This window comes from Hemiscyllium ocellatum, chromosome 1 (assembly GCF_020745735.1).
Source record: "Hemiscyllium ocellatum isolate sHemOce1 chromosome 1, sHemOce1.pat.X.cur, whole genome shotgun sequence".
NCBI lineage: Eukaryota > Metazoa > Chordata > Chondrichthyes > Orectolobiformes > Hemiscylliidae > Hemiscyllium > Hemiscyllium ocellatum.
Genome location: NC_083401.1, coordinates 47854711 through 47873519, shown reverse-complemented (window position 1 = coordinate 47873519; position 18809 = coordinate 47854711). Strand labels below are relative to the sequence as shown.

The window sequence follows — 18809 nt, the reverse complement described above, 5'->3', positions numbered from 1 at the left end:
GATCAATCCTGGGACCCATTTCTTCACGATTTACATTAATGATTTGGAAGAAGGCAATGAATGTACTTAGCCAAATTTGCAGATGACACGAAATAGTTGAAAGGAAATTGGGGGTTACATACAGTTTACAGAAAGATATTAATAAGTCGGCAAATAGTTGAGAACAAAATTTCAGAAAATTATTTAAATGGGAAGAAATTGAAGAAAACTGCAGCACAAATGGACTGGGAGTGGGGTAAGTGTGGGGAAGGCAGGTTACTTGTGCACAAAACATGGAAAGTTGGCATACAGGTGCAACAGGTAATCAGGAAGGTTGGTTCTTATTTCAAGGGGGTTGAAGTGTAAGAGTAGTGAAGTCTTATTGCAACTGCTCAAGATGCCGATGAGGCCAGAACTAGAATATTGTGAATTTGGTTCCCTTGTTGAAGGAAAGATATAATTTCTTTGGAGGCGTTTCAGAGAAGATTCACTAGGATGATCCCTTAGTCAGAGGGCTTGTCTTCTGAAAAAAAAGATTAAACAGATTGGGACTCTACTCAATGGAATTTTGAAAGAAGGGTGACCTAATTGAAACATGTAGGATTCTTAAAGGGCTTGACAGGATAAAGATGGAGAGGATGTTACTCCTCATGGAAGTGTCTAGGACCAGAGGGTAGAGTCTCAAAATCAAGGGGCACTAATTAAGACTAAGACTGAGGAGGAATTCTTTCTCTGAAGTTTGAGAGTCTTGGAGCTCATTTCACGGAACACTGTTGGAGCAGGATCCTTGTGTATGTTTAAGGCTGAGATTCATGCTTGATCAGTAGAGAAATCCAGGGGAAAGCGTAGGAATGTGAACGTAAATAATGTCAATCAGCCATGATCCTCTGGAATGGCAGAACAAGCTCGAGAGACTGAATGGCCTACTCGGGTTCTTGTTTTTAATGGGTTTGTTTGAACAAAAGTCCCATGTGAAATCATTAAAACTTTGTTTTAATATTTCAGTGCCTCGCTGGGTAGGCATAAAATATCCTGTGGCGTAAAGTGCAGAAGAATAGTGAGGCTTGTGTATGAACGTTTTTACTAAGGCATTTTTACTGCTGCCTATCCTACCATTAAGAAATTAACCACACATTTATTTCACTTGCTGTTTCTGGGATCTCCTGTGAGCAAATAGGCTGCAGTTTTTGCCTAAAAATGGTCAAATTGCAAGAGACTTAACAGACTGTAGGCTGCTTGATGTTACTTATGGTTGAAAATAGTTAATTGTTTACGAAGTACTTCAGGACATCAAAAAAGTACGCTTTGACTCTGTTCCTCTGTTACCTTGAGCTGATCAGAGTTGTAACCCTGAGCTTGTACAAGTCTGTGCCAAAGAAGTTTAAGGATAAATGTATTCATGGTAGAATAATGACTTTGCATTCAATCAGAAGGATCAGTAAGGGTAATGTCTCTGTCAGCTTATTTTACTTTCTTCAAGAGAGTCTGTCTTAGATGTCAGTCCTCTCCTCGCTGATCATCTCTGAAGTTTGCCAGGATTTGTCAGGGTGATATTTGCCTCATGAGCAAAATAAGACGTGGGAAGTTATTTTATGAGGGAATGACCGAATATAGAAGTGGAATTATCGGCTGTGTAACTTGAATAATTGTGCTATGTAGAACAAAAGGAAACATCTTTGTTAGACTAGAAAGCAAGAGATATTAAATGACAAAGCTAATGATGGTGTAAGTTGAAAGGTTATGTTAGTTTGAAAAAAACAGACTTGCGACAAGAAGACCTGTGAAAGAGAATAGTCGAATCATCAATAGCTGTTGTGTGCGCAGAATGGCCAGAGATCGTGATTACAGTTTTGAGGTTATTTAAGATTTCGAGATGCTAGTGTTAGACTCGGGTGTACAAAGTTAAAAATCTAACAACACCGGGTTATAGTACAACAGATTTATTTGGAAGCACTAGCTTTCGGAGCATTGCTCCCTCATCAGGTGGTTGAGGAGCAGTGCTCCGAAAGCTAGTGCTTCCAAATAAACCTGTTGGACTATAACCTGGGGTTGTGTGATTTTTAACTTTGAAGTTATTTAACTCAGTGTTGAACTTTTAGAAACTAATTGTGCCTTGAATAAAACCCAGTGGAGGCTCGAGCAGTGCAGACAGCAGAGTACAGATATGAATGAGCTTACAGTCCTATTTCTGGACTATAGACGGATATTCTGTAATGTGGTCATGTAGTTTAGAGTTGTCCTTGTAATTTAAAAGGGACTGCATGGTGAAAAACACACATGGTATACCAAGTTGAAACAAGTACAAGTAATTCAAAGTTATACCTTGTGAATGAGTATTTGGGGCCTTGAACATTGGGAGGGTGAGTAATGGCAGCTGCTGCATCTACAGGACAGGTGACCAAAAACTTGACCAAAGTGAGAACTTATAAGGAGGGTCTTGAAGGAATTGAGAGAGACAGAGAAGTGGGTGGAAGGAATTACAGAAATTCATTCTGGCAATTTGAGATCAAAAAAGGGAAAATGAAAAAGGCGAGAGTTTGAGCAAAGTGCATTTCTGGGAAAGAATCAAAACCTGGAAATTCAAAACCAAATATAGATTTGAGTGCAAAGCTGAGAATTTTAATATAATGTATATGGAACCATAAAAATCAATCTTTGTACTTTAAGACCCAGGCAACAGATTTCTGGGTGAGATTACATTTGTGGAAGATGGGAGGCTGGCAAAAAAAAGCATTAGAAAAGCTGATTTATGAATTTACTTGTGCAGTCCTTTATTACTACTATCTTTTACATAGAGATGGGATAAGTAAATTGATAATTGTCTGAAATTAGATGTTGCTTTTCAAAACACCAAACCATTCCTCCAATAACAATACCTATAATATATTTGTAGCTCATAATTGGGTGAATTGTAGATCATACGTCTTTGAGCGGTGATGCATTGAAGAGGGTTTTGTAGGAAGTGAGCATAGATATTGCAGAGAGCACTGGCCATTATATTTCTGTCTTCCTTGGACTCTGGGGAGAAGACTAGAGAATTGCCAACATTCCAGCTTTGTTCAAAAAAAGGTTGATAATAATCCTAGTAATTATAGACTAGTTGGTTTAACTGCAATAGTAGAAGAACTTTTGGAAAGCATTACTTAGGAATGAATCAGTAGTCATATTGAAAAGGTAGGTTGATGAGGAAGAGTCAGCATAGATTTCCAAAGGGGAAACTATGTTCAACTAACTGGGTGGTGTATTTTTGCAGAGGTAATGGAAAGGGTTGATGAGGGTAATGTTTTTGATGTGGTACACATCAATTTCTAGAAGGCATTTCATACAGTGCTTCACAACAGACTTGAAAGTTGTAGGTCATGGTATAAACAGGATCGTATGGATACAAAGTTGACAGTGATAGAAAACAGGTAATAATGATCAATGAATAGTTTTTGGGCTCGAGGAGGGTTTATAATGGAGTTCGGCAGGGGTAGTATACGGACCCTTGCTTTTCCACGTATGTAATACATACATATTAGTGATCTGGATTTTGATAAGCAGCAGATAACTGCAAATTATTGTACTTTGAATGAATTGTAACACGGTGCAACTTGAAAAGGACATTTACAAGTTGGAGGAGATGGCAGATGAGGTTTAATGCTGAGATTTGTGTGTAGTGATTGTAATGAGGTCAGCCAGGTGGACAGCATGGAGTAAGATTCTTGATTTGGGTTGGTTAATATGGTTCAATCAAGGAGTCCTGACTAACCGATTTTTAAAAAAAGGGATTTGAGGTTTGTCCTCATCTCCCTGTAAACTGGTTGAATGGTAGGGTTTGGGCCTTGTTTAGCTGCTCCTCTCCCTTATAAAATTGCTGTCTCTTTGCATACAGCTGTTAATGTTAACAGTTTTGTAAACTGAATTGTTTAATAAAATAAAAAAGGGGGGAAAAAGTAACAGAAGTGTCAGAGGTTCTGTCAGACCTGCAGCAGTGTCAAGGACCCTCCATGGGTGACTTGCTGACAGGGTACCAGCCTCTGTGAAATTATTTTAGTGTGATGTTGGAAGAACTCCATAAAAGACAATACAAAATGGGAGTGCAATTCTAATGCGCACAGTTCATTGGCGTAGCAAGGCACGTGAATAGAGCAATAAATAAAGTATATCTGATCTCTGCTTTATTAATAGGGACATAACAAGAGCAAGAAGTTGATGATGAACCTTTTTGCAAGACACTTGTTAGATCTCAGCTGGAGTGTTGTGTTCAGTTGTGGGTACCACATTATAGGAAAAATGCCAAAGCATTAGAGAGTGCAGAAATTATTTTACTAGAATGGTTCCAGGTACGAGAAACTTAAACTATGTGGATAGATTGAAATAATTAGGACTAGTCTTCCTGGAGAGAAGCAAGTTAAAAAGGTAATCTGATTGAGGTTTTTAAAATGATAAATGGACTAGATGAACTGTTCTCACTTGTAAAAGAAGCAAGAACAAGAGGACATAGATTTAAAATGAGGTTCAAATGAAGCAAGGGTAATGTGAGAAAAAATCTCTTTCCACAGTGAGTTGTTAGGTTTTGGAATGCACTGCCTGGAAATATGGTAGAGGCATGTGCAATTGAAGCATTCAGGAGGGCATTGATGGTTATTTGCATAGTAATGATGTGCAGGGATATGGAAAAAGGCAAGAGACTAGCATTGGATAATACAGCTAGTGTAGATATGATAGGCCCAATGGCCTCTGGCACCATTATGATTCTGTGATTGTAGAATGAACTGTTAGAACGATGATTTGTTTCATCTAGCATGCTTGCAGAGTATGTTTTGCATTCTTTGAATTGTCTGATAATGTGAAAAATATATTCTGTTTCTTGTGCAGTCACGAAGAACAACTCAAATAAAATGTGTCCTCGTGCCCCATGGCACTGGCATTCAACCTCAGCAGCAGCTGAGCAAAGAGCTGATGTAAAAGAAAAACCTCAACTCAATGCAAGGTAAATTAAAATTTTGATGTATAAAATTGTTGGTTTGATTGAAAGGTCTGTTCCAATGCTGTACATCACTGACTCTAAGTGAATTTTAGGGAGGAGGAGTGGGATATTCTTAATAAGCTTCTCAAATGGCTAGTCTTAAAGAGTACTTTTTGAGGAGACATTTTGAGGCTGGTCTTTACGTTTTGAGGAGCTTTGAAAAAGTTAACTATCCAAAAGATAGTTAACTCTTTCAAAGCTTCTCAAAAAATCACACTCTGAAATGGCCCAAGTTGATTTTTGTAAGTATTTCTTCCACATTCAATAGAAAAGTTAGAACATAAGAAGTAGGAGCAGAACTTAAAGTGGAGTCACAGGTAGATAGGATAGTGAAGATGATGTTTGGTATGCTTTCCTTTATTGGTCAGAGCATTGAGTCTAGGAGTTGGGAGGTCATGTTGCAGCTGTACAGGACGTTGGTTAGGCCACTTTTGAAATATTGCGTGCAGTTCTGGTCTCCTTCCTATCAAAAAGATGTTGTGACACTTGAAAGGGTTCAGAAAAGATTCACCAGGATGTTGCCAAAGTTGGGGGATTTGCTTGATAGGGAGAGGCTGAATAGGCTGAGGCTGCAGGGTGACCTCATAGAAGTTCATAAAATCGTGAGGGGCATGGATAGAATAAATAGACAGAGTCTTTTCCCTAGGGTGGGTGCATCCAGAACTAGAGGGCATAGGTTTAGAGTGAGAGGGGAAAGATATAAAAGAGACCTAAAAGGGCAACCTTTTTCTCACACAGGGTGGTATGTGTATGGAATGAGCTGCCAGAAGAAGGGTGCAGGCTGGTACAATTGCAACATTTAAAGGCATCTGGATGGGTATATGAATAGGAAGGGTTTGGAGGGATATGGGTCAAGTGCTGGCAAATGGGACTGGATTAGGTTGGGATATCTGGTCAGCATGGACTGTGTTGGACTGAAGGGTCTGTTTCCATGCTGTACATCTCTATGACTTAAGCCATTCTGTCCTTTGTGTCTTCCCAGCCACTTAACAAGACCATGGTTAGTATTTCCCAGTACTCAACTCCTCCTTTGTGACTCAACATGGTCTTCAACTCCCCAGTGTTTCAAAACTACCTACCTTCTCTCTAAATACTTGAAATGGTCTCGTCTCCAAAGCTCACTGAAGAGAATTCCTGACATTCACTACCCGTTTCACACCTCAGTTTTAAATGAGTGACAGCTTATTCTGTAACTATGTCCTATAGAATCTTGAAATCCCTAGAGTGTGGAAGCAGGCAATTCAGCCCATCAAGACCAGACTGACCTTCTGAAGAGCACCCCACTCAGACCCGCCTTATCCCTGTAACCCTGTGTTTCCCATGGCTAATCCACCTAGCCTAAGCATCCTCAACAACTAGAGCACCCAGAGGAAACCCGCGCAGGTGCAGAGAAAACGTGCAAACTCCACATGGCAGTCGCCCGATGCTGCAATCAAACCCTTGTCCCTGGCACTATGAAGCAGCTGTGCTAACCACTGAGCCCCTCGTTCAAGGTGCTTAATCCCCCCCGCCCCCAAATACTTAGCCAAACACATGCTCACAGTGAAAATATGTCTTCAACATCTACCCTGTCAGACCCTCTCAGTATCTTGTATGTTTGAATAAGATCACCTCTAATTCTTCTAAATTCCAATTAATAAAGGCCTAATCTGTTCGTTGTTCTTAACAAGTCGACCCCTTCAATCTACAACTCCGCTTTTGAACAGACTCCAATGTCAGTGCATCCTTATTTAAATAAAGGGACCAAATGGCACACCATACTCACGACGCAGCCTCCCCATCACCCTGTTGTTATAACAAAGCTCGCTGTTTGTAAACTCCAACCCCCTAGCAATAAAGGCCAAATTTCATTTTCCTTCTTATTTGATTGCTATACCTAAATGCAAGAATTTTGTGTTTCATTCATTAGAACACTGTGATATCCCTGTGTTGAACTTTATTGGAGTCTGTCTTCATTTAAATAATAGCTTGCCTTTTGATTCTTCTTACCGAAATGCATCCTTCACTACGTTACACTCCGTCTGCCAATATTAGCCATCCAATCAACCTATCTGTATCCCCTTGCAGATTCCTTATGTCCTTATCACAGTACAATTACCTCATTGCATTGTCTGTAAATTGGGTTACATTGTACTCTTCTCCCTTCTGCATCATTAATACAGATTCATAATTGTGGTCCCAGGACTTTTCTTCATGGTACTCCACTTATATCTTTCAAAGTTGACTAAAAAAATCCATTTCATCCCAACTCTCTTTGCTGTGTTAACCAATCCATCATCCATGCCAGTACTGTACACCCTATACTGTCAGCTCCAATGTTATGCAATAATCTTATATGTGGCATCTTCTTAAATGCTTTCTGAAAATCCAAAAAAATCTTCAATCAGATTTTAAATCCAAAAACACGACACCTTCTGATACCCCTTTGTCAATTCTGCTTGTTATATCCTTAAAGATTTCTAGGAAGTTCATCGAACATAATTTTGCCTTTCACAAAATCATGTTGACTGTGATGACATTGAGCTTTGCTACAATGCCCAGTTCTTTTTTCCTTAACAACTCCAACATTTTCCCAATGGCAGATTCTAGGTTAAGTAAGATGTTTCTTGCTTTCTGTCTCTTCTCCCTTCTTGAACAGGAGTGTCACAATAGCAGTTTTCTAATTCACTGCCAGAAACATCTGATATCATCAAAATTTGGAGCAGGTTGGATATGGAAATATGTACTAGTAAACTTAGAGTTTGCTCCTTTTTAAATAATTGAGTCGACAAGAGTTAAATCAATATTGCTTATGTTCCCCATTTCACTTAATGGCATATGGTTTGTTTGTCCAGATATTAAAATGTAAGTAGGAGGAGGAGTGGACTATTGAAGCCATTTACATAATTCATGAGATCACATTTGCCAGGACGAATGTAGCTCCAACAACATTAACAAAGCTTGACGCCATCTAGAACGCATTAGCCCACTTGGTTGGTACCACATCCAGGGAAAAAAAACTGTGATATTGCTCAGTCACTGCCTTGTGTGCCATTGACAAGATGCGTGGCCGAAATTCACCTTCCAAACATGGGTCTTATTACCATCTAGATGGGCAAGGACAGTAGTGAGACCACCCAAGCAACTCATTGTCCTGACTTGGAAATGTTATGATGTGGAGATGCTGGTGTTGGACGGAGGTGGCCAAAGTCAGAAATCACATGACACCAGGTTATAGTCCAAAATGTGAATCAGTACCAATGTAATGTCAAGTAGGAAGACCACACATTGGAACAACTGACCAACTGAACTGAGGGAGACGGGTCATTAGTGGTAATGTCACTGGGCAAGAAATCCAGTCGCATAATAGTATGCCTGTGGTGCATGAGTTCAAATAAGGGAGATGACCTGTTGATACTCAAAATTGGCCTAATGAAATTTTCTGACAACAGGTCAAACACTGGCAAGGAAACATGCTGCTGCTTTTTAAAATCTTTTGTCAGTTGTGGGCTTCTGAGTCAACATTTATTGCACATTCCCAGTTTCCCTTGAGAGGGTTGTGGTGAGCAGCTTTCTTGAATTGTTGCAGTCCATTTTGGTGTAGATAGACTCGCAATACTATTAGGTTAAAAAGTACCCGAATTCTGACCCATTGACGTTGATGGAACAGCGATAATATTTTCAAAGTCAGAAATCACATGACAGCAAGTTATAGTCCAACAGGTTTATTTGAAATTACAAGCTTTTGTAATAGCCCCTTTGTCAAATGAAGTGAGTGGGAAGTGCACAATTTATGGACAGAAAGATCACAAGATCATACAAATGGAGTGAGTGGCTTGTCGAATAATAAGTCTCTGCTGGTGACCAAGAGTGTTCGACGGTATGAGTGAAGGGCTGACCTATAATCCAATTAAATGAGATCAAGATAATTACAAAAAGTTAGAAAAAGTGATGCTGAAGAGAAGCCAAATGACTAGAGTATCATGGATCAAAAACAGAAGATGCTGAACAAGCTGAGCAGGTCTGACAGCATCTGTGAAGAAAAACCAGAGGAAGGGTCACCGGACTCGAAACGTTCACTCTAATTTTTCTTCTTTGGATGCTGCCAGATCTGCTGAGCAGCCCCCCCCACCGGCCCTTACTCCTGATTTACAGCATCCACAGTTCTTTTGGTTTTTATTTAACTGGAATAACATGATAGGTCTAAGGGTCATATGCCAAAGGTCTAACCAAAGTAATCCAAAACCATGCAAACTAATTAAGATAGATCATAACAACTTATCACGATGATAGTGTCAAAACAAGACAGTAAGGAAGGTTTTACAGATACGAAACAGTCTAGTGGGGTCACGTAGCAAAACATTAACCCAAAATTACAGTTGAGGGCATCCTCACAGGTACAGAACTTGGCTATCAGTTTCTCGGTGATTCAGTATTGTTGCGTATCGTGACGGCTGCCTCAGAGAACCCTTACCTGAAGATCCAAAGCTGAATGTCCTTGTTCACTGAAATTTTCCCCAACTGGGAGCGAACATTCCTGACGGGCGATTGTTGCCCGCTGTCCATTCATCCATTGCTGTAGTGTCTTGCTTGGTCTCTAATTTTGGTGTCATCAGTGGACCCAGCACTGATCCTTGTAGCACACCGCTGGTCACAGGCCTCCGGTCTGAAAGGCAAACTTCCACCACCACCCTCTGTCTTCTACCTTTCAAATTTCACAACTTCCTTCCGAAAGAAGGGAGAATCCAAATGGCTGATGCCAGAAAACTTAATTCGGTCAATTTTGATTATACCCGAAGTAATATCCCTCATTTGACCTCCTGCACCAGTGGCATTACCACTGCAACCTGACTCCCTTAATTCAGTTGGTCAATTGTTCGAATGTATGGCCTTTACACCTGGCATTACCTTGGCACTGCTATTCATATGTAACATTGCTTAATTGTGTAATATACAGAATGCCTTTTAATAAAGGTGGAATACAGATTCTACTCAACAGCTTATTTGCATCTATAAACAGTGAAGTCCTGATAGATGCATGGAAGGAAATTGAAATTGACCTTAAAAGACATTTTCATAAGTTCAGAGTTCTTGACTCTTGTGAAACATTTGTATTGTGATATATATGTAGTTGTGGCCATCACTCTTTGCAAGCTGTTGGCCCATATATCTTAGATTTTAATGTGATGAAAACAAGGTAGTTACTGCATGTAATCTCTTTTAACAGCATCCCGCCCCCACCAAAAAACCGAAGTTTACTCGGCTTGATAGGATTGTGTTCCACTCTACAAGTTTTTTTCCCGTACAATCTGCCTAGAATTGAGAAAAATGTGATGAGGTTGATTAGACAGGGCAGATGTGGAAGGTTGTTCTTGATAATGGGGGAGTCCAGAACAGAGAGTCATTGACTAAGGCTGTGGAGTAGGCCTTTTACAACAGGAGTGAGGAATTTCTTCACCCGGAGAGCGGTGAGCCTTTTGGAATTCTTTGCCACAGGAAACTGTTGAAGCCTAACATTGACTTTCTGGAAAATCTAAGTATAGTTTTTGGACTAAAGTGCTCAAAGGAAATGGGAAGAGCTGGATAAGGGTATTGAGTTTGTTAATCAGTCATGCTCGTATCGAATGATGGAACAGACTCAAGAGGCTAAATGGCTAACTCCCACTCTTATATTCTGTTATTTTAAAAGAAAAGTGAAAGGACTATTGATTGGTACTAGCTTTCTGGGATTGTCCATGTATTGATTTACTGTCCTGAGTAAAGAAGGAAAAAACATTGAAGTAAAATAGCATGTGCCAATATAAAACTTTTAATTCAATGCCAAAACAGTCATTTTCGCTCTGTTTTAGAAAACAAAGCAAACTAGCTTTGTTGATTTGTGCTGTTAAAAGTTGGCATGCTCTTGTTGTCCACTATCTATTTGTGACATTTCTGTTCTCCCTCAACTTCTCTCTCCTTACAAGTGCTCCACACCCTTTCACAGCCACATGTGTAATCTCTCCCATTTCATGAGGCTTTAGTGTACCTTCAAGCCAATTACAGATAAGGCTATCTTCTCACTTGTATTGTTCTCCAGCAATATTCCCCTTCCCCCTCCCAATCGCACCTCCTTCTGTGTCTACGCCAGACAAAAAAATTGTCATTCACTCTCAGCTTCACAATTGCACTTTGAAAATCCCAATTATTTAACCTGGTTTCATTCACCATTATTCAGTTGCATTTAGAGAATCAGCGACAGTGAATTTCTTCCTGTTCCTGCTTTGTTGCCTGTTATGCCCCCCAAGAATCTGTATAGGCCTCTATTTCTTATCGACATTCCTTGGGAATATGTTCAAGAAAACTTGTCAGTTTCCTCATCTTTATTAATGACATATTGTTCTACCTCAGTTAACAATCTTTGTAGTGTGTGTGGGTAATTTATTTGTGTGCCCCTTATATTTTGTTTGTAATGCCCCGCATATAACTGGGAATATTGCTCACACCCAATTCCCTGATTGGGTCTCGCACACTACATGAGAATCTCTTGTGGCAGTGTCCATTTGGTGATCTGTTAATGTGGCTGAACTGCAGCAATTAAGACCAACTTCCTTAGTGCTGGGTATGCCTCCTAACAGAGGAGAGTTTCTCCCATTCTCATTTACTCCATGATTTGGAGATGCCGGTGTTGGACTGGGGTATACACAGTTATAAAATCACACAACACCCGGTTATAGTCCAACAGATTTAATTGGAAGCACACTAGCTTTCGGAGCGATACTCTATCAATCACCTGATGAAGGAGCGTCGCTCCGAAAACTAGTGTGCTTCCAATTAAACCTGTTGGACTATAACCTGGTGTTTTGTGATTTTTAACTCATTTACCCCAGTTTAGCTGGAGCTGTTTCTTGTTACTTGTGAATAGGTGTGCCCTTTATATCAGGACCCATGCCTTCCCTCTGATGTTGGACTGTTTAGTCCATGTTTGGACCAAAGCTGTTGTGAGGTCAGGAGCTGAGTAGATCTTGCAGATTCCTAACTGAGTGTTAGGGAGCAATTAGTTGTTAAGTGCTGTTTGATAGCACTGTCGATGACATTTTCCATTATTTTGCTGATGATTTGAGAGTAAACTGATGAGCTAGTATTTGGCCCACTTGGGTTTGTCCTGCTTTTTGTGTGCAGGAATGGCAAGGCAGTTTTCAACATTAGCAGATTCCAGTGTTGTCACTGTATGGGAACAACTTGGTAAGAAGAATGATTATTTTTGAACCCCAAACTTTAGCGCTATTACATGAACATTGTCAGAGTCCGTGATCATTTCTTGGTATCAGGTAGAGTGAGTAAAATTAGCTGTTTCTCTAAGAGGTAAGAGATACATATAAGAATGGATAATAACGGTTAAAATGTGTACAGTAAACATTAATAAGACAACTTCTCAGACGTCAGACCCTAGCAGTTGTGTTCATATTTTTCGGGTAAACATTTAATAAAATATATATGCCCCTTGCCAGAGCACCCTTCATGTATTATTTGTTTATGTCATTATAGTGACAAAGCTCTAGTGGAATATGGATTCCTGCTTCTGCTGACCCAAGGTGGTCAGCATTGGCTGGCTGCTGACCCAGTTGAAATTGAGACAGTTATCCGCAGTGTGAACAGTTGTACTGTCAAATGCATCCCACTGACAATACTGAACAAAGAAGACTTGTACTTCAGTAATATGGCACATTTTAGGCTTAATTTAAGATGAAGCTCTTGAAGTAATGTTTTTATATAGTGATCATTTATTGTTTTAAATTGACTTTATTTAATTTGTAAGACTTATTGGTTTTCATCTTTTTTCATAACTGCTCTATCTATGCGAGGTTACAGATTCTTCTAATCTGGACTTCTGCAATAGACTTGCCAGCCATGGAATAAAAGGGACATGGGCAGCATACATTATGTCATTTGATAAGTGATAAGAAACTGAGGAACAGTGAGCAGTTTTTTCAAAGCTGTTCCTCAGGCATCCTGGAACCACTTCTTTTCTATTGGATATCAGTCAATTACATTTCTGTTCTAGACCACAATTGTGGATAATAAAACTTGGAAGTAATGGCTCAGATGTTCCTCAGAGTGGCAGCCATTCTGATCTATTTTCCTTGCCAAGTCTTGAAAATCTAGCATCTTCACAACTGCTGAGCCCAGAATCCATTAATGAGCTGCATCACAGTGCTGTTGTTTTAGGGGTAAGAACAGGTCATGTCCCTTTTTTATAGCACTAGCTGTTTTATTGTAGGTTTAAAGGTCTAGGCTGAATGCTAATGAATGGGCAAATGGGAAGTGGATAAATTAGTGAATGGGGGCGATCACTAAGTTGGTCAGTGGACAGATAAGTGAAAAGTATTGGGTCAAGTTGTGATTATCATAGGGGGGCAAAGAGAGTTGTTAAGTTGTGGGGGTCATGGTGAGGGGCAGGGCAGAATGGTCTTCTGCTTACCTAGGTGTTAGACTGGGGTTTTGTACTGTCTAACCTTGCCTTTGTCACTGCCCAGGTGAGTGCTGCTAAACTGTCTGAAGTCTCTGCCTCTATTTCAGAGTTGAAGACTTTAGCCTAGGCTTCTGGGGAGCAGAGGAATTGCCCATTGGAAATTCAAGCATTCAAGGCAATTCCCATGGAGGTGGGACTTCCACAGAGTCCCCTCACACACCTTGAGTCGTTTGTGTTGTCTCTGATTTGGAGTTTGGAAATGTAAGCTTAAGGGTATACTGATACACTGTCAAAGGCTGGGAAACTAGATGGTCACATGGCAAGTAAAATTTAGTGCGTGGAAATGTTATCAAACATTCTTTGGTAAGAAGAATGAAGTGAGGTAGTATAAACTAAAGGATGTTTGTGGTCAACGAGAGCTTTGATTATGTGTGCACGTTATTCAAGGTGGCAGGTTAGGTGAAGTGAAGAGCTGGTGAAATACTGGTTTGGTCTCAGCTGCAGAACTGTGATGAATTCAGAGCTCTGCACTTTATGGAAGGATGTAAATGCATTAGGAAAGGTACTGAAAAGACTTAGAAGAGTGGTACCAACATGGGAGGTCTAAATTAGTTGCATAGATTCAAGAAGCTGGCTTTGTTCGTGGGGAAGACAAGGTTGAAAAATATTTTGATCAAGGTGATCAGAATCATGAGATATCTGAGCCAAGTGGATAGAAAAAAAATATTGATGGAAGAAATAGAGACCTGCAGGTACAGATTTAAAGTGATTCACAAAAGTACCCAAGACGACATTGGTTTTTATTAATGCAGCGAGTGGTTAGGCTTTGGAATACAGTAACTGTAAAGGTATTGGACATAATTTTGATTGTCTCTTTCAGTGGGATTGGATAAGCATTCCATGTGTTAAAATTTGTAAGGCTGCAAGACAAAGACAGTGGCATTAGCAAAGTTCTTTTTCAGAGAGCCAATGTGTAGACATATTTTTAGTCAGTAAGGGAATAAGGCAGAAAAGTGGAGTTGAGGATTATTAGGTCAGCCAGGATCTTATTTGAAAGGTGAAACAGACTTGATGGGTCAGATAGCCTATTGCTGCTCCTATGTCGTGTAGCCTTAACAGAATCTCAATGGGCTTCCTTCTGTGTTCTAAGAATGTTATAATTATAATATTCAAGAAATAGATAAATATGTTGATGTGCTCGTGTCATCTTTATCGTCCCATTTGATTAGGAAACCCAAGACTGGCATCCTTATGCTGAACATGGGAGGACCTGAAACTTTAGATGATGTTCATGATTTCTTACTACGGCTTTTCACAGATAAAGACCTGATTCCACTTCCAGCTCAAAGGTAAAACCTACAGTTGTATCTTAATTATTTTTACTTTGAGAGCATCTTCTGCTTTTACAAATGGTTCCCTAAAAACAGTGAGTTCATATTTTAAAAAATTTTTATTAAAAAAATTAATTTTTTTAGTTATGTATGCACAAGTACAGTGGTATTTGTTCCAATTTCTACTCTTATTTTAACTTTCTCCCACAGCTTTATTAATGTGTATTTCAAACCATAGTTTTTGCTATTGTCACTTTTTTTTATTTGTTGATATATCATACAAGTTTTGTTCTCGAACTTATTGACAGCAGCCTGGCTACATCTGACAAATACATGGTGGCTCAGTGGTTAGAACTACTGCCTCACAGCGCCAGGGTCCCAGATTTGGTTCCAGCCTTGGGAGACTGTGTGGAGTTTGCACATTCTCCCCATGTCTGCGTGGGTTTCCTCCCACATTCCAAAGATGTGCAGGTCAGGTGAATTGGCCATGCTAAATTGTCCATAGTTGTTAGGTGCATTAGTCGGGGGGGTGGGTTACTCTTCGGAGAGTCGGTGTGGACTTGTTGGGCCGAAGGGCATGTTTCCACACTGTAGGGAGTCTAATTCAAAATAAAGAAATGATGGATTAAAAATAATTTGAACTGTTAAGAATTTAAAAAAAAATTATTTATGTAAATTGAAATTTATCTTAGAGGTATGTGACTGAATAGGGTGGGTATTAAAGCAGAAAATTCTGATATAATAGCTTAGATCTAGAGAGGATGCTTCCCTTAGTTGGGGGCGGGTCTCAAGATGTGGTGTTGGCCATTTTGGACTAAGATGAGAGAACTTTTCTTTACTAAGGGTAGTCACCCTGTTGAATTCACCACCACAGTAAGCTGTGGAGGCCGGGTCAGTGAACATATTCGATTTATTTTTTAGATATTAAATGCTTCAAGAGCATAGAGCAAAATCAGAAATGTGATGTTGAGTTAGATTATCAGCCGTGAGCATACTAAATGGCAGAGCAGGCTCAAAGGACCTCGTGGTGTACTCCTGCTCCTAGTTTTTATGCTTCTAAAATCGAACCACAAAAATATCTATGACTCTAAATGTTTTCTTCTGTTCAGCAGCAGCCTTCACACGTTTTTCTTTGTTAACAATTAGCTCCAGAAATAGAAATATTGTTTACACAGAGTTATTTACTTTCATGCTTGAATTCGCTTTTGTTTGTGTTTGACTTGACTCTAGTTTGATGAAGTTTACAATTCTTAGTGTATTTCTCCTAATCTTCCTCTACGTCTTGCATATGACTCTTAAAATCCTCTGGTTCAAAGTCTACACCAAAGTATCCTCCATTTTTATTAAAACAGTTGATTATTACATTGTCAGTCTCAAAGGCAGCTTCCGTAGTATCATACTGCACAGCTTGTGTCAGTCTGCATTCTAAGTGATTGTTGAAACAATATTTCATGATAGACAACATTGATTCAGAAAGGAAGAATGTTCAAGATGAAGAAATTCCGTAGTGATTCCATTCTGTTATTTTCTGATATTCTTCAAGAAGTGTTTTGATTTATTTGTTCTTCCCATAATAGCACTTGGGGTCAAATGGCCCGTTTTAAGGTTGACAGTCATACTTCATTAAAGTAAAAAGTGAGGTCTGCAGATGCTGGAGATCCGAGCTGAAAATGTGTTGCTGGTTAAAGCACAGCAGGTTAGGCAGCATCCAAGGAACAGGAAATTCGACGTTTCGGGGGGCTCTGGCCCGAAACGTCGAATTTCCTGTTTCTTGGATGCTGCCTAACCTGCTGTGCTTTAACCAGCAACACATTTTCAGTCATACTTCATTTACTCAGTAGATAACTGTTGGTTGTTTTTCCTACTTTGCATCATAATGTTCACATAACCTCTGATCTACTGCTCATATCATAGAAGTATGATGATGAAGGTGATTTGTTGAAAACTTATTTCTTGTTTTTCTTTCAGTTTTTCTTGATTTTATTGTTTTAGCCTCTTCATCTTCCCTTTCTGTAACTGCTGTCCCACTTTCTGCCAACATTTTGCTGTAGCCTTCACTGGTTCAGCCTATACTTTCCTTTACTGAGAAGAAACGCGTTATCTCAGGACATATATATTTAATGCAAGTTTGGAAAAAAGTGAAGTAGGAAAGAGTCATGGATTTATGTAAATGCAGCTCATCGTTTGTTGGAATGTATAGTTGAGATTTGGTTAAATCATGAGTTATCACAGCAATGTCACGTGATTTAGGTAGCACCATACATTCCGTGCTAAGTAGTCATTGACCCTCTAGGGGTTTGATGATCCATATGTATGACAACAAACATTTTACACTGGAATCAAAAGTCCACTCGTCATGTTACAGTTAATACAATCTTCCTAATCTCTGAAACAAAAGATATTTGTTTAGAAGTATTTTAGCACTTAAAGTTTAATTTCTGTGAGTTTTGATGAACAGTATAATTTTGGCAAAGGAGCAGAGTCCTCTTTTAGAGGACTTTTTTGACTGTTAATCCCAATGCATGCTACATATTTGCAGATCTGTTGACTCCATTGATAGTAAAGAGATACATCCCAGAAAGGAGAAATAAAAATTTCAGTCTATTATTTCTTTGTAGAAAGGTAAGTCCAATCATTGTCATGTAACTTTGATAACCAAGCAGTAGAGAATTTTTGCCCATACACTTTTTTGAAATGTGAGAGAGAGATACTTCAAGAGGCAGGAGTGAGGAGGAAACGTAATTTAATTTCTGGGATTTTTCTTTCAGCAAACTTGCTCCTTTTATTGCAAAACGCCGTACTCCCAAGATTCAGGAACAGTATCACCGTATCGGTGGAGGGTCTCCGATTAAAATGTGGACTGCTAAGCAGGGAGACGGCATGGTGAAACTACTAGATGAATTGTCTCCAGAGACAGGTATTACTTCAGTTTGTAATGTTTCACAGCAAGCAAAGTGTAATGAACCACTATATTATGAGTGTCATCAGTTTCAGTCTATCCAGAGACCCAGCTTTTATATTGTAGTTATTTGTCAGATCACCTATTCCAGCAGCATTCTTTTCTCGAGAAGGGTGAACATCCAGCCTGCTGCCAGGGTTTGGGTAATATACACTGCTGGAGAGGGACTTAAAGCTGGAGTTAACATTCTAGTCATCTTGTTTCAAATAGGAACCAATGACATGGGCAGGCCAAGAAGCAAGATTCTGTGCAGTCAGTATGAAGAATGCTGTACCGAATTACCAAATGGAGTCTCCATGTACAAATTTGCATAGAGCAAATGAGAATTGAGGAATGAATGAGTAGCTCAAAGACTGGTGCATTAGGAGTGATTCCAGTTCATGGGGCAGTGATATCAGTACTATGGAAAGTGAATGCTCTACTATTGAGAAGTGAATGCACTTGGTTCTACCTCGGGAAGTAGAGAGGGTTTTAAACCAAATAGAAATGGCTAGCAATCAAGTTCTGAAAAGTATTAATTTGGGAAATTATAAGCTAACCATGACAGAAAGGGACAGAGAGGACAAATCTAAGATAAGTCAACATGTACTGCTAAAGATAAGAAAAATAGTAAAAGGATACAATTAAAGGTACTCTGTGAATTAACTTATCATTCAAAACAATGAACTGATAGAAAAAGAAATAAATAAAAGTGATAGCCATTACAGACACATGGCTGTGGGATGACATAGATTGGGATCTGAGTATTGAAGGACACATAATATGTTGAAGACAGGAAGCCAGAAAAATATAGAGGCAGTTTTGATAATTAAGTGATGACATTAGCAGAATAAAAAGGATGTCCTAATTTCAGGAAACCATGATATAGATGTAATTTGGGTAAAGATTAGAAATTCTAAATTCTAAAAGTTATTTACGGGAGTGGTGTAGAGGCCCTTTAGCAATAACCACTGGTAAGATGGAGTGTAAGGAAAGAGCTAACAAGTGTTTATTGGAAAAGTGAGGCAAAAACCGAATGGAATTTTAGACAATGTAGACTGGAAGAATCAGATGGTCAAATTACTTTGTTTAGGGGATTTTAGAATGTTTTTGGGGCAGTTT

General features: G+C 39.3%; 1 protein-coding gene across 2 annotated transcripts in view; it reads left to right on the top strand.

The window, feature by feature from the left end:
- fech (ferrochelatase) overlaps nt 1-18809 on the top strand; it is a 62057-nt gene that overhangs the window by 4507 nt on the left and 38741 nt on the right. For both annotated transcript variants that reach the window (XM_060852088.1, XM_060852000.1), the window contains exons 2-4: nt 4840-4954; nt 14648-14767; nt 17518-17666. In XM_060852088.1, the coding sequence (XP_060708071.1) occupies nt 4840-4954; nt 14648-14767; nt 17518-17666 (384 nt within the window). The remainder of the gene's footprint in view (nt 1-4839; nt 4955-14647; nt 14768-17517; nt 17667-18809) is intronic.